This window comes from Lampetra fluviatilis, chromosome 39 (assembly GCF_964198595.1).
Source record: "Lampetra fluviatilis chromosome 39, kcLamFluv1.1, whole genome shotgun sequence".
NCBI lineage: Eukaryota > Metazoa > Chordata > Hyperoartia > Petromyzontiformes > Petromyzontidae > Lampetra > Lampetra fluviatilis.
The window spans coordinates 4,222,424-4,239,504 of NC_136313.1; the positions used below are offsets into that span (position 1 = coordinate 4,222,424).

At 43.2% G+C, this 17,081-nt stretch overlaps 1 protein-coding gene across 3 annotated transcripts; it reads left to right on the top strand.

Annotated features, from left to right (window-relative positions):
- Positions 1-2,169: 2,169 nt before the first annotated feature.
- COPS2 (COP9 signalosome subunit 2) lies at positions 2,170-16,829 on the top strand. 3 transcript variants are annotated; one of them, XM_078874520.1, is made up of 14 exons: positions 2,170-2,252; positions 5,962-6,075; positions 6,915-6,992; positions 7,834-7,959; positions 8,430-8,540; positions 9,034-9,111; positions 10,190-10,364; positions 11,426-11,499; positions 12,073-12,177; positions 12,286-12,338; positions 12,890-12,987; positions 14,025-14,107; positions 14,756-14,814; positions 15,115-16,829. In XM_078874520.1, the coding sequence occupies exons 1-14, from the start codon at positions 2,199-2,201 to the stop codon at positions 15,257-15,259; spliced, it is 1,353 nt and encodes a 450-aa protein (XP_078730646.1). In that variant the 5' UTR covers positions 2,170-2,198; the 3' UTR covers positions 15,260-16,829. The 3 variants fall into 3 exon arrangements, with proteins under 3 accessions (XP_078730646.1, XP_078730648.1, XP_078730647.1); XM_078874522.1 differs by having other exon boundaries at positions 8,451-8,540; XM_078874521.1 differs by having other exon boundaries at positions 2,183-2,252; positions 5,965-6,075.
- Positions 16,830-17,081: the final 252 nt, after the last annotated feature.

Consider the following 17,081-nt stretch of genomic DNA (forward strand, 5'->3'; position numbering starts at 1 on the left):
AACACAAGCGATAGTCATCAGGAGGAAAAATAAAACCGTTGAAAAAAGAGGTGGTGAAAGCCGCTGAGGCAGACTTTTTTAAAGGTTTAAAGTGGGTGGAGCCCAAGGGTCATAAACGAAGTGGGCGGGGCTAGCGATCTAAATGTGATAAATTAGCATGTGAATGTAAGATCAGAGAGCAGCCTTCACGAGGGCGTGGAGGTGGCTATGTAAATGTGAGAGATTAGAATGTGAATGTAAGATCGGAGAGCGGCCTTCACGTGGGCGCGGAGGTGGCTATGTAAATGTGAGAGATTAGCATGTTGATGGGAGATCAGAGAGCGGCCTTCACGAGGGCGCGGAGGTGGCTATGTTAATGTGAGAGATTAGCATGTTGATGGGAGATCGCAGAGCAGCAACGTCAAGCTCGGCGAGTGAGGTGGCTGTGTTAGTGTGGGAAATTTAACATAGCATGGGAACATCACAGCCAGTTATGACTTAAACTGGTTGATAACGTCCTTCCAATGATTGCTCAGTTTATATCCATCTTCTCGATTGAAGCTGTGTCTGTGTCAGTAAATGTGGATGGCTTCATGAACGAATCTTTGTTGATTGCCAGTGGGTTTGCAAAGTACCTTCGTCTTAGAGAAATCAATTTCGTGTGAGCCCACGCGTTAAAACAATGATCAGCCACCGCCGAGGTATTGGTCCTACCGTGTATTAGATCTGCCTTATGTTCACGAACACGGTCCAAGACATGTCGCTTAGTTTCCCCAATGTAACTGCTGCTGCAGACACAGCTTATTTTGTAGACGCCGGGGTATTGCATGTCAGGGATCACATCCTTCACAGATGACATCAGATCACGAATTTTATGTATTGTGTTAAATCGAACCTGGATCTTGTGTTTGCTCATGATTTTGGAAATATGTTGGGTGACCCCTGCTATGTATGACAAGGTGATGGTTTTGATTCGGTCCTCAGATGGTTCTTTCCCAACGGTTGGGGTGATAGCTTTACGGATTGTGTAGTTTGAATATCCATTCATCTTGAGAGCTTGGTGTACATGTTCCAGTTCACTGGCTAGGTGGTGACAGTCGAAAATGCATCGAGCTCTATGGTGTAGAGTTTTGATGAGGGAATTCTTCTGGGAAGGATGGTGGTGGGAATCAGGTTTTAGAAATGCATCTGTATGGGTGGCTTTCCTGTGGAGACAGTGTCCCATTGAGTCATCTGGTCTCCTTTCGATTAAAACATCCAAAAATGGTAGCTTGCCATCCTTTTCTACCTCCATGGTGAATTTGATGGCTGGGTGTATGGAATTGATGTGATTGAGGAATTGGTTCAGAGCTGGTCGGCCATGTGGCCAGATGACGAACGTGTTATCTACGTATCTTTTCCACAAGGATAGACGTAGAGTGGATGCCTGGATGGCATCTGTCTCAAAATTTTCCATGAAAACATTAACTACAACTGGAGATAAGGGAGAACCCATTGGGGTATCTTCAACTTGTTTGTAGAAAGTTCCAAGTAAGTGTTGGTGAGGCAGTGTCTAACCAGGGCCGGTACATCAGCATTCACTTATTGTTAGACCAAGTCTTCAATGATTGCAATGGTGTCAGGCACAGGAACTTTGGTAAACAAAGAGACTACATCGAAATTAACGAGCAAATCACCTGGAGATAGTGAGATGTCCTTAATTAACGAAACCAAGTGAGCTGAGTTAAAAATGGTTGTAAGGTCTCAGACAGAAATCGGGCCAGTTTGTAGGTGGGTGAGTCAATGGTGGAGACGATCGGACGAAGGGGTGTACCCTCTTGATGGATTTTGGTAAGCCATACAATCTGGGTGGTCTAGCAGCAGAGGGTTTTAAGGAAAACCGCTTGGTTGGTTCGATTAAAGTTGTCGAATCGGTGATGATATTGTTGGTTTTCGTAACGAGGCTGTTGGTGGGATCTCTTTTAGTTTTGTATAACTACCATCATTAAGTAGGTCCTGAATTTTGTTACTGCATGTGCTTTTGTCCACGATGACTGTGTCATTGCCCTTAATCGGCTGAGAGAATGACGATATCATCTCTCTTTTTTTTTAATTGGGGGGGAAAACTTCTTCCTTTTCCGAAACAGCAAATACAATCTCGCGTACCAATCCGCGCTATGAAATATAACTAGACAATGCCCTAAGCGCGCTGGGAAATGTAACGTCACCCGACCGCCGTCATGTCGGACGTAGAGGACGACTTCATGTGTGACGACGAGGAAGATTACGACTTGGTGAGTCGTGGCACGCGAGCTGGGGGCGAACACGGCTAAGACGCATGCGACTAACTAGTTAGCCGAAGCGACTAACGATCTCGAGGGTCTGTGTTCTTCAAAGCGAGCGAATTGTAACGATTTAATCTCATCGCGTGGAGGGCGACAGGGGCCTGGCCTAGTGCGGCCTAGGCCATAGGCATGAATGTTCTTATTTCTGAAGCTTTCGTGACTGCAATGATTCATACTCTTAGTTTTTTTTCGGTAAAGTTACGTAGGTAAAAAATAAATACTAAAAATAAATAATAATCAAAAGAATAGGAATAATAATAGAAATAAAATAATAAATCGGTGATTTCTTATTTTATTTCTATTATTATTGCTATAATTTTTATTATTATTAATGAATGTTCTTAGTTTAACGCGTTAGCAGCAGCAGCAGTAGTAGTAAGTAGTTGGAGATTTTCGCGACTAATATCCTTCATAGAGTTGTTTTGTCACGATGTTATTACTGGCAAATGTTCGTACTCAAGATTGTAACATGTTTGTGGATTTGCTCTCTAACACACAGGCGGTGTCGTTGCTGTATTGGTAACGAATTGGCCACGTTCTGTTTACGTGACAACCCTCTCACTAATTGGCTGTGTCGGGTGGTGGTGGTGGGTTTAACGACACATTTATATATTGACGCAAAAAAACTCGTGGATGGAGGTTGTCACTTGGTATGATGGGAGGTGGGGGAGCGTTTCGAATGTGCGCTTAGTTGGCCCAATTAAATATCATTAATGACACGATTCGGGCAGTTGTTTGAGATCAATTAAAGTCGCGTTTGTGGAATTGTTTAGTTAGGTTTAGACGTTTAGTGGTTGAGTTTTTTTTGGCGGTGGCAATGCGGGTTGCGCCGTTTGTCCCGATTCGTAATCGATAATCGATTACTTTTCAATGCTTTTATAAATAATAATAGTGTAATACCGTCATCTAATTGGGTGACGGAGAGAGAGCTTGACTCGCAGTGCTGTTAGTATCTCGAAAGCTAAGCAGATATTGAGCCTGGATAGTGCTTGGGGGGCCGTCCATAAATGACGTCACGTACCTGGGGGGGTCAGACATTTGTGACGATGTGTGACGAGGGGGGGGGGAATGTGACGTCACATCAAAATGCACAACTTTAAATAAATATAGAAATGCTATAACAACACTCGTACAACATCAGAGTGCAGCACCACATTAAATACGCACTGCAATGACAATAGTTTAAATCGATTTGAAGCATGTTTTATTTTCAAAATGGAAATATGGTTTGGGGGGGGGGGCAGATTTTTGTGACGTCATATTTGAGGGGGGTCTGACTTTTTGTGACGCTGTGTGACGAGGGGGGGGGTCAAAAATCGTCCGAAATCGCGTGACGTCATTTATGGACGGCCCCTTAGCCGCACTTGAAGAGCATGGCCAAGTATGGTCAGATAACTCCCACGGCAAGACACGGTGTGCAGAGGAGGCCCTCATCCAGCAGTGGATTGACAAAAGGCTCTGAACCTGTGGATGATAATGACAATGACGATCTCAAAACCTCACTGTTGCATTATTAAATACGTATTTTGTGTGTATGTATGTTGAACTTTTTATTTCGCACCGTACGTAGTCATCCGCGCTAATCGGAGGTGCGGTGGAAGGACAACGAACTAAACACAAAAAGCAGTTATAAAGACTTGAGTTTTCAATCTAGATTTGAAAGTGGATCGCTCCAGTGGCTTCCTAATGTATGTGAGAGACTGAGAGGAAATCGAAAGTTCCTTCCGAAACACACATTACAACTGAAAATACATCCAAACGCTGAACTCTAATGAAAAGTCTCGATACTTTGTGAGGCTTTTCTTGATGAATATGACATTCCAGTAATCGTAAGCATGGGGACACTTTCGTAATGCTGTATTGCACCAAGTGTCACAGCTCTCCACATCCCCAAGGATCATAATTGTATTTGCAGATGCAAGTCATGGCAATACAATTTATGTGCAATTTAACAGGTAAAGCTAAATTGAGTGTCAGGACTTGCAATGGCATGTTTGGCTAATTTCACGGCATGCTTGGTCAGAGCACATGGAAGCACCACACTCGAGACTGATGCGGTGTTGCAAATTCCTTGAAGTTGAAAGTTGCCAAAACTAACCTCAAAAGATCACTAAATGCTATGCCACTATATAGACTTAAAGTTTAATTTTTTTTGGCAATCCACAATTTAACATGTGTTAAACATAACAAGCTGATACAGAATTCCTAATCCATATCTGGAATAATGTCAGTGCACAATTTACCAAGTATTAGACAGAGTAAACTTATATATGATACTTAAACCATATCTGTTTAACACGTAGGCTTTCGCGACCAATATTGTTCATAATCAACGATTTTTGGGTTTAGATCGCGTTATTTATAAATGTGTCGTAACCCTCCACCACCCGACACGGCCAATCAGTAAAAAAAAAAGTGTCACGTTGACAAAAGACAAATAGTTCACTGCTTTAGCCCACCGGTGTGTTGAAGCGTGAAACCACAACATTTACAATTTGAGTACGACGTTTCGCTGGTAATTGCATCCAGCATCATCGGGCAATTCGCCAGAATGGTGAGGCTCTGCTGTGTCTCCCGTTCTTATATAGAGCAGCAGCAGGGTGACGTCATCATTAACTCATTAACTCATCAGGTGCAAAGATTTGAGGGGGGGGGTTATTGTAATTATATACTTGATTAGTTTATTTTAACTGCGTTTGGTATTACCTTCGAATCTCTGCACCTTTTGAGGAACGCCAATGAAGATATCAATTTCATCCGCTTAATGCGGAGCTTCTCCAATTTTCTGGTTTTAAGAAAAGTATCCTCCCCATAGAGGTTAGTCAGTTTGACTCTATGGGGAGGATACTTTTCTTAAAACCAGAAAATTGGAGAAGCTCCGCATTAAGCGGATGAAATTGATATCTTCATTGGCGTTCCTCAAAAGGTGCAGAGATTCGAAGGTAATACCAAACGCAGTTAAAAATAAACTAATCAAGTATATAATTACAATAACCCCCCCCCTCAAATCTTTGCACCTGATGAGTTAATGAGTTAATGATGACGTCACCCTGCTGCTGCTCTATATAAGAACGGGAGACACAGCAGAGCCTCACCATTCTGGCGAATTGCCCGATGATGCTGGATGCAATTACCAGCGAAACGTCGTACTCAAATTGTAAATGTTGTGGTTTCACGCTTCAACACACCGGTGGGCTAAAGCAGTGAACTATTTGTCTTTTGTCAACGTGACACTTTTTTTTACTGATTGGCCGTGTCGGGTGGTGGAGGGTTACGACACATTTATAAATAACGCGATCTAAACCCAAAAATCGTTGATTATGAATAAACCATATCTGTATTCATACTCTTTGTTTTTTTCGGTAAAGTCACGTTGGTAATTTTTTTAAAATAAATTTAATCACGACGTTTCGGGTGCAACACAAGCATCCTTCTTCAGGTGGGGACAACTTAGCGAAAGCACACTGCTTAAGTGTGTGACTTAAAATCTAGAACCATATCTGGAATTTATCGTACATTTGCATAACGTCATCATCCCAGAAAGTCTCTAAATTTGTCGCTAAAACAAAATGATTTCACTAGTAATGCCCAAAAGGTTGCTGGCTTTGGTGACAAAATCGCTAAGTTGGCCACACTGTTATGATGTGTATCCCACTAGGAGTATTCGGAGGACAGCAACTCGGAACCAAACGTTGACCTAGAGAACCAGTACTACAACTCCAAGGCTCTCAAGGAGGATGATCCCCATGCGGCACTCGCCAGCTTCCAGAAGGTACGACAATTTTATTTATACGTCTAAAGTGTGACCACAGATAATGATCATTCTGCAGTCACAGGAAAATATCTGGTTCCTGGCTGTCTGTCATTTCAGTCTGAATGTACTTTTTGGTTCCAGCCTTGCTCCAATCCAGACTTCAGTTTATTGAGGTGGCTTTGGGGAGCAGTGATTTGGCACCAATGATATTCCGGTTGAATTCAGGGTTTTTCCCGCCTGTGATTTAAACCGGTTTCTCAAGTGTTGTACATTGATAGCATCAACACAATCACATGCAAGAATGAAGTAACTTTGCATTTGGTTTTAACTTAATTTCGTGTATTTTCAACTATGAGCAATTAAAAATGTTCAGTTTGCCATACAGTGAACACCGCTATAGCAGTGCATGTGATAAGATGGCATTTTAAGGGATCTCAATTATAGTACGAAAGTTCCATGATAGACTGGATTCCTCCAGTCTAAATAACGATTCTGATTCTCACATGTCTTCGTCTCATAACAACGTGCTGTCGATACCACAATTGGAATATATTTGAAAAAAGGCAAAAAAAGAGACTTGGGCAGCTGGTGCATGCGGTACCATGTGTAGAGTCTTGGCTAAGCCAGGTTCCATTTGTAGAATATTCACCCTGGATCTTTTCTGCATTTCAGAAAAAAATTAGATCCCCTCGTGGTGTGCCAGTCATGATGTAGTAGGGCATGTGGTATGTTCTCCTCAACATCACTTCTTAATGTTAGCCTTAAGTGTCCGCTAACAGCACGTGGTCTAGCAGTGTAAACACGTCTTTCATGGGAAACAAGTAACTTTTATTATATGTGTCGTTGTGCTTGCTTAGGTGTTGGACCTGGAGGGAGAGAAGGGAGAGTGGGGATTCAAGGCTCTCAAACAAATGATCAAGATAAATTTCAAGCTGGTGAGTCTTGACAATATTTAAAACATACACTTTTCAGGTGGCTGGGTGGCTTGGAGATTAGGGGCTAGAGTACAGAATTACCTTCATAACATAATTACGTAATTATGCTAATACCAATAATTAATATGAACATAAACATATTTGCCTCAGCCACAGACTGGCTGAGGTGCACAGATGGAATCATTGATCATCACAGAGTTATGATGTCATGCTGGACATGTTGCATAGGTGGATTTTATGGTGACCATTTTGCATGGGGTGTTGTCTTCCTGACGGTTGATTCATTGGCGAAGTTGGAATTATGATATAATCTGTCGCAACCGCTCTTACGTTGTGTGAGATAACAACTTATGATCCGTTTTTCCTCCTGCTATGTAGGATATACTACATTTGTAGCCTGCTGGACAAATGACTTATCTTAGGAGCATTTTCTGTACTCAAGCCCTAGCATGCTGACCTGGGCTCAGCCCAGTCACCAATGACTACACAAAAAACGCCACACTAAAGGAGGTTTTGCACTTAATTTGGTCGTCACGCGACGGACATTGCTGTTGGTGGCAGGGCCGGTGGGAAGGTGCTGCCCCCTACTGTGTGGATCAGAGGTCACTTGAAGGCATCTCAGAGGTAGCTCTCTGATATTTGCTTCTGTGGGCTACTCTCAACACGAAGGGTTGCACTGCTCCGTGATAGATTGGAATGGTTATTTTGTCTCGTGACATGATGCTGATATCACCATAAGGAATAACATTTGGTTGAAAGATTAAGCCCTTTTTTTTTTTAAAGTACGTTTCATTTTAAAAATCAACGCGTTCTCTTCGGCACGGCTACCCCCCACCATCAGGGAAACTACGCTGAGATGATGAACAGATACAAGCAGCTGCTGACCTACATCAAGAGCGCCGTAACGCGCAACTACTCAGAGAAGTCTATTAACTCCATCCTGGACTACATCTCAACTTCCAAGCAGGTGAGAGATTCCAGGTTGTAGTGCATCACTATTGCAATTTTTTTTCCACATACAACCCTGACTGTTAATGAGCTTGAGTGGTTGGTTGATCAACTTCTCGTGATTTGGCGAAGCATTCGCGTGCATAGGCTCTCGGTTAGAGCACAGCGGCTGCCATGGGTAATACTGCGGGTGTATTTTGTTATTTACCTTAAGATGCACCACACAGTCTGCTTGAAAGTGGTTGTTGAAAATCTCGTGACATTTTACGAATAGGAAGGAATCATTTTTTTTTGTTCATGGTCAAAATGTATCAGATTTAAAATTATTCAAATGACCAAATTGAAAAACCACGTAGCAACCTCAACCCCGTATTGTGACACTATTGCTGATGATACTTGTCTTTGAAACACATCACTTTCGTGATAACCTTGTGATATAAGAATGGTCTGAAATCCAATTGTACTAATGATTTGATTTGCTTGATGAAGAGAAACTCATCGCCTCTGCAGATGGAGCTGCTCCAGGATTTTTATGAGACGACACTGGAGGCACTAAAGGATGCCAAGAATGACCGCCTCTGGTTCAAGACCAATACAAAGGTGACTGCAGTCACGAGGTTCCTCTCATGAATGGAACCAGCAAGCTGTCACTCCTGTTACGTCCACGTAATGGATTAATCCTGTAGCAAAATCACCAACAATGTGCCCAATCTTGGCATATCTATGAGGCTAAGCAGATGTGAGCTTGGATACAACTTTGATTGGTGACTGCCATGGACAAACAGGCTGTCACAGGGCTGCAGTGCAGAAAAATCCGTTGCTGTACTTTACTTCTATGCTTCCACGCCTGTGCTCCCAACCTTCAGCAACCCCCACTGACCAGCTTGAAGTTTGTTAAAATGAACCGCATGGTATAAAGGAGGTCATCATCCAGCAATGGATTGGAAAATGGCTGTACATGTACAGCAATTATGATGCGCTATTAAATAGTGTACAGCTCGCTACAGCCCTGGTACGTGGCTGATTGTTCAGCTGTGTCGTCATTTATCAGTGAAATTAAAGCCACGGCTGTCTCCCCTCTTGTCTCTCGCAGCTGGGAAAGCTGTACTTTGACCGAGAGGAGTACGGAAAGCTGCAGAAGATCCTGCGGCAGCTGCACCAGTCCTGCCAGGTACACCAACACAGCACAGCAAGGCGCGCTTTTGCCCCTGCATTAATATTTACAACCCAAAACACAAATAGATGTTATCTTATTGATATTAACCTATACAGAATGTAATGATTCATCAGTGTATTTTAAGTCCGTGATACACGCATTGAATCGTACATGCAAGAATCGGTTATTTTCAAATCGTGCAAATGTATTCTTTATGCTAATGGTCAGAACCGATGAGACAAACACAGATTTTATAAATGAGACAACACAGATGAGACATATAGGGTGGACATAACATAGCAGGTAGTACAGATGAGACGTTATAAACTGGACAGTGTAGACGGAACACAATAGCGCACAATTAAGACGGACAACAAAGAAGATGGACTCTATACAGAGTGTCAACTAGGCAGTATGAGCTGGAGAGCAACAATTGATTCTGAAATTGAATAATGACTCGGTAGCCTGACAATTTACCGGGGAGATAATTTGAGACTTTCTTAGTACCAAGGATGTGTCTGGCTCTCATTTAGGATAAAAAAAAAAATTTAAAGTTTCGGTCTGGTGCATCATTCGAGAGTCTTAAGAATTGTTGGGTCAACATCGCTCAAAATGTCAATACAGCATCAATGCAAGGACCAGTAAAGAACACTATGATGTAGGTTGGATTGCCCTGTGTGCCAAACACCCACATGCAGAGCTCTGCGTTGGCCAGTAGGAGATCACAGGAGGTGTGTACGCATGGCATGTCACTTCATTGCATTGGCCGAACATGCTTTTCTATTTAACGCTGTATATTTTTATCACAGCTTTTGTGCAATGCTTCGATTAATTTGACCATTTTTTTTAATCGGGGTAAATCCCTAATAGCAACACAACTTGTTACCATAAAATATTTCATATTGGATATTTTTTACGAGAACTATTGTGACCTTCCACTAGATACAGATGGGCAGAACTGACGCATTAATGCTGTCAACCTGAGTTGAAAAGTGAGAAAAAAGGAATTAGCTGAACACGGTTGTGCAGGAAAGTCTTGAGACTCAGCTGAGCTGATGGTGATCGGCGGTCGATGTTGTGTGCCTGTGTTCAGACTGACGAGGGTGAGGATGACCTCAAGAAGGGTACGCAGTTGCTGGAGATCTACGCGCTAGAGATCCAGATGTACACGGCGCAGAAGAACAACAAGAAGCTGAAGGCGTTGTACGAGCAGTCGCTGCACATCAAGTCAGCCATCCCACACCCGCTCATCATGGGTGTCATTCGCGGTGAGCGACCGCCCCCTCCCCTGGGCCACTCGCGGCCATGGTGGCACAGTTCAGAGGTGGTCTCTGCAGGCCACATTAACGCACGGTTCCGAAGTGGGCTGTATTTATCTTCTTGGTTCTTTCGGTAAAGTCACGTAGAAGGGAAATAATAAAATAATACAAATAACACATAATAAAATAATTCTCACGACGTTTCGGCCACAACGCAAGCAGCCGTCTTCAGGTGAAGAACAGGTTTGTCGGAAAGACTTGAGGACGGCTGCTTGCGTTGTGGCCGAAACGTCGTGAGAATTATTTTATTGTTTTATTTTTATTATTTTATTATTTCCCTTCTACGTGACTTTACCGAAAGAACCAAGAAGATGAATCCCTGCAGTCACAAAAGCTTTAAATCGAAATTTGGGCTGTATTTCTCACGTTAAGAGACATGTTGCCGAGGTGCCCTGTCGCAATAACGGAGTTTAGCGGTTTGTTCTGTGGACCACAGCACAATTCAGAATATCATTAAAAGCTACATTAACATAGTTCGTAAGTAGGATTGATGTGTCACATTAAGACATATCTGGAGTAGCCTATCTGTTAAAAAATAATACATCTCAGGTAAGCTCTTTAGTTATATTGTTGTCGTGGTTTTGCGCGGCAATCGTTATGTGCTGCTCTAGGTGTTATTGGTCTGACTGGTAGTGCATTTATAAATCCATGCTGCCACTCAGGCATAGAATGATTCTCTCCTCCCTACAAGTTAATTCAAGGAGTCAATGCTTTCTTGTCTGATTTGTTGTCTTGTATGTATTGTCTGTCTCAATTAATTTAACCATTAACCTAAATGTAACATTTTCATATAATTTGCACAAGTCGTAAATAATCGATTCTCACACGCACGACGCAATGTATACGTCACGAGCGTAATAATTTATTTTAATCGAAGAATGGTTACATTTACTCTGAACTACCATCGGGGTGAAACAGTCACTTATGGTATTATAATGAAGATGATGTTAATGATGTCGCTTGTGGTGGTGGTGGTGGTTGTGCTGTGCCCAATGTTGTGTGGAGTGCAGAGTGTGGAGGGAAGATGCACCTACGTGAGGGCGAGTTTGAGAAAGCGCATACGGACTTCTTTGAAGCCTTCAAGGTGCCACTTTATCCCCCCCCCCCATGCCACTTGGCCACCTGTCATGAAAAATTCATCCATAGGAAAATGCGCTGCACTTCGGTTGATTTTTTTTATAGAGAGGCGATAGATTTGATGGCAGGTCCTTGAGAGTGTGTGGTGTTTCACTAGAAAAAATAAAAAACCTGGTACTGACTTAATGGCATCAAGGATGTTTTTTTTTTGCTTTTTAGTTATTGGAGTAGTTTATCAAAGTCAACAGTTGCCTAACTGACCATGTTTCAGTGTATTTTTTTTTTACATTACATGGCACTACACTCTTAATTATAATTGACGCAAAATATAATTGAAGGTTAAATTCTTCAAAAGTAACTTGGCATTCATGTTTGCAAATTCCACAGTCATGGCATTTCAGTGTGGGGTACAGAATCTGTTCATGAAAAGAAGAACAAGCATCATTAGGACTTTTGCACTGTCAAATACAATGAAATGTGCCTACATTGCTCTCGCCATGGAATCGCCAATGTTTATTTTTCAACGAGTGCTTTCAGTTCCTCGACCTGCAACACTTGTTCCTTTTTTACACCCCCCTAGAACTACGACGAGTCTGGCAGCCCACGTCGAACCACCTGCCTGAAGTACCTGGTGCTCGCCAACATGCTCATGAAGTCAGGCATAAACCCCTTCGACTCGCAAGAGGTAAGCCCTCTCGTGCCTGCGGCAGTTGCACGTGCACCTCCGCGTTTACATGTCAACTACGAAGACCACGGGCCATGAGTGTTCACACGTGTTACTCTTGTCTCGCAGGCAAAGCCGTACAAGAATGACCCCGAGATTCTGGCCATGACCAACCTTGTGAGGTGAGTGGAAAGAGGTGGGGACCGGTCCTATGGCCTTGCCAAATTGTCCATTTCATTCACAAACTCAAGTGCATTTTACGTATCGATGCCAGTTGGGTAAAACTAAAAATCGATTAAGTTAAGCAATGATGATAAATTACCCTCATTTCTTAATGGACAGAATGCTAATTTAATTATATTTAGAACCATCACCTGATAATGAAGCCTCATCTCATCTTTAAAAGAAACAATTATAGAGCCCTTATCCCATCTAATACAGAACCGTTGTTTCACCCTACAGGACCTTCATACGATAGAGAACCTTTGTCTCATTACAAAACCCTCACCTCATCTGATTGCAAGCACATTTCTCATCCCGTACGGAACGTTATGGTGGTTAAGTTAACTCTTGGCCCATTCTGCTGCTTAGTTATTGTTAGTTGTAACCCTGAAGCGACGTGATAAAACGCCGAGAGTGAAGCAGGCGGGACACATTATCCCTGCGGAGGTGTGGCGGTGGGTGGCTCAACACTGAGCGCGATGTTGTGTGGGCTGCGCCATCTCTTCCTCAGTGCGTACCAAAACAACGACATCAACGAGTTTGAGAAGATCCTCAAAACGAACCGTAGCAACATCATGGACGACCCTTTCATACGCGAGCACATTGAGGGTACGGGACTACCCTGGGGGTGTAAAGTGCTGGACTTGGAAGTGCCAGGCATGCATGCTGTAAACATTGTGCTGTAAACATTGTACTTGACCAGATTAAACCTTTTGTATTCTATTCAATAGATTTCAACCAGTGCACTTGATTGGGCTATAACAAGTCACTGGATTGATGACACCCATGCAATAGACTTGATTCACGTACGTCAGTTGACTACAACAATGTTACAAGATTTCGATTTAAAGCTTTCGTGACTGCTGGGATTCATCTTCTTGGTTCTTTCGGTAAAGTCACATAGAATGGAAATAATAAAATAATAAAAAATTAAACATAAAATAACTCATGTTTTATTTTTATATTATGTTTTATTTTTATTGTTTTATTATTTCCATTCTACGTGACTTTACCGAAAGAACCAAGAAAATGTTACAAGACTAGATTAACAATGCTCTGGACTGGATGAGACTGTACATACACTGGATGAGGCTACTATAAAGCACTGAGTTAGGACCAAAGCAATTCATTAGGTTGGACTCTCACAATGTTCAACATCTTTGGCCATTGTTAACTGAACCTCGCTGGCCCTTTCCTAGCTTCTATCAGTTTAGAAAATAAACAAAAACCCACCTCAATTGGAACTTTCCCATAGTTTGTAATTTAAAGCGGCACTATTTTAGGGGGGGGGGGGAAATCACGAACATGACAGGGCATCGGTTCAGTGGCCTGCAAAATGTTGCGCAAGCATGTGCGGTGCTGGTCTCACCACCACTCTCCCTTGTGCCGTGCCAGCCTAAGCGGATGCTACAGTTGCTACCGCTGAAGTGCACAGAACTGGGACGTGTCTATGGCAAGAATAATATCTCGGTGCCAGACGAGGGAAGAACTACACGTAAATCCATTGTAATTGAGCGGTGCATTATTACGCATATGACAAAAACCAGGAGTTGGTGGCAGCCCTAGTGGACATCTGCTGAGCGAACCCTCCCTGTACTTTCTCAGTGGGGCTCACGTGTGGATGTGCTTTCGTTTTCGTCACACAGAGCTGCTGAGGAACATCCGCACGCAGGTGCTCATTAAGCTCATCATGCCGTACACGCGCATCCATATTCCCTTCATATCCAAGGTAAGCAAGCGACTGATCATAAAGCAGGGGTAGGGAACCTATGGTTCGTGACTTTATTTCATGTGGCTCGCACGCAAACGATATTTGAAAAACCAAGCTAGCAACACTGTTTACATTTAGAAACACTTGAGCACTGATTGGATTCATACTACTCGTGGATAATGTTGAAGTGTGCGTGATTGTGTTGCCAGTCAAATGAATTTGAAAATCTTATTTGGTCCTCAGTAATTCAGTAAGGAAATGATTTCCCACTCTTGTCTTAAAGCCTCGTCTAAATGCTTACTTTAGGTGGGTTATTGGTTAAATAAAGATCACCTCCAGACATGACATATCAAGTAATATCTGAACCAGTTCTGGGCCACCCCCTTCACCAACCTGCTCTGATCAGAGTAGTGACATGCTCAAACAAACCCCAATAACCAACACGGTGTGGAAGGCCTTCATTGACCAGTGGTTTTATAAAGGGCTGTAAATGATACATTATTATTATTATTTACTGTACTTAAAAAAATCACATCTTCTGTAGCATTAAAAGTGGGAGAATCTAATCCAACAACGGAACCCATTAAATCTGATGGCTTGGTTAAGAACAAATACATCACGAGTGATAGATTCTGAACGATGTTGTCTCTCCGCTTGGATTTGCAGGAACTGAATATTGACGTGAGTGACGTGGAGAGCCTCCTGGTGCAGTGCATCCTTGACAAGTGAGTGTTGCTCTCTCACCCACGTAGTTCTATCCCTGACCGCCGCCGTCCAAATTTCTCCTCTAAGGCTAGCTCCTAGAGCTAGTCAAAACCTCCTGCTGCTGCGAGCCATCAGGACCTCGTGAATTGGAGGCAAGCACTTGTACAGCATCTTGACACGTGGCCACATTAAGACGCTTAATTCTAATTCTACGCGCCGAGCGCGCGTGTACGAATGTGCGCGCGATGTTGATGGTTTATGTGTGTTAGCGTATCTACACCCATATGTGCACGACTGCGTTGCGCCTCTTCCACCCTCAGCACCATCAATGGCCGGATTGATCAGGTGAACCAGCTGCTGGAGCTTGACCACCAGAAGCGCGGCGGCGCTCGCTACGCTGCGCTGGACAAGTGGACCAACCAGCTCAGCTCGCTGCACCAGGCTATCGCCAGCAAGTTGGCATGACTGCCTGCCCACCCGCTTGCCCATATGTCCACTGGACCTATTTCCCCTGCAAGTTGGTCCTGAGATTAATGGCCCCTGCTTGGAGCGACAAGTTGCATCGCTTTCCTCGCCCAGCCTCGTCGCAATGCCTTGTTTTCATGTCCCGTGCCTGACGCATGAACTTGGAAAGACATCAAAAGAGAACAGGTGCCACTATTGGGGGGGCCCTTGTTACTCTCCTTGCCCACGGTTTTGTCTTTCGCATCCACCAATTGACTCTGGGACAAATTGATGCGTGCTTGTGGAGTTGCTGATGGTGTGAGATGCTGCGATGAGCTGGCTGGATGTCTTGATTGGTAGATGTGGAAAGCTGAGTCGTGGGTACGCCTTGGTGTCAATATTGATACAGAGAAAAGGCTCACATGCTGGGAGACACTGAGTACTTGCCAACTTCTGAGAGACGGGGTATGACCATGCGTTGCAAATTACTGAAGATTCAACATATCTTTAAACTCCAGTGTCTCTAACAATGCTTCTACCCTGGTTGCATTAATAATTTGGCACGTCAAAGTAAAGGTGGCAAATATAATTATTTTAATGATTTTCAGCGGTATTGAGGTGATTTGTGTCCAAGCCACACAATTGCTTTAATTCGTTTTCCACGCATATGATCGCATAATTGTGCGGGAACTCATGGCGATACACCTATGGTATGAAATGTATAACATGTCGGTGTCCACATATGTAACAAAACATTTAGCAAAGTACGGCAGTAATTTATAATGACCATTGACTTGTAAACTGTGAGTAGAGTGGTGGCATTGCATCAAACGCCGTGTTGGAATTACCAAAATGTATATGGGTGGCTCATGTCAGGATTCTTGAGAAGTTGGAGCATTTTGTTTGGCATGCATACCCCTCTTACCGCTGTTGTAGATAAAAGTGTTTTGTAAAGTTTGCGGTCGCCTTGTTTATGTTTTCACAAGTTGGATGGTGGGGTCGGCGTGTTAGTGGTGTGGTTCTTGACAACACATTTCGTCATGTTTGATTAGGGTTCCCACCTGGCCCGGTGTACCCAGGATTACATTTTTTTAGATAGATATCCTGGGAATATCTACGTCTTTCTGGGTTAATAAAAGTCTTGTCTTTTGTCAGTTGGCTAATAATACTCAAAGCAATACATGTCGTTCTTTCCTCTGAGTATTGTAAGATATATTGTTCCAATGGCACATCTCAATTTGTTTTGTATACCTCAAAGGTGGTAACCCTAAATCAGCGTGCAATATCTGGTGAGCACGTGACGGCCGCCTAAACACCGTGTCCTGATTGGTGGAAAACGAAGTGGTCCATGTGAGACTAAAGGCCTGGTAAGGGATTGGCTGCAGGCTGTTGCGTTTGCAGCAGAATGTACTTGTACGTAGGTCGATGTTGGACTTGGACATTTGTTACTTAATGCCAGGCGGGAGCCCACTGAGGTGCAGATATTTTACTGTGGGGGGAGTCCTGGCAAAGATTATTTAATTGAGGCAGACACCATAGCCCTGACCTGAATGCAGACTTTGTTACCCAATAAATCACATTTGTTAACGAGCAGGATTCTGTTGGATCACATTTTTTATTATTAATATCGATTCTTAAGTTCAAGGATACACGCATGTAATATTTATTCTCCTGGCCACCTCACCACACACGGTGGCGAGATGTTAACGACCTCGCCGTGTATGCAGGAGGTCGTGGATTTCATCTCAACCCTTGACGTCTGTTGTATATTTGGAGTGTGGATTTTTCTCCGGGTTCTCGGGTTTTCCCCCCTCCACATTTCGGATCAACTTTCGCTTAAAGA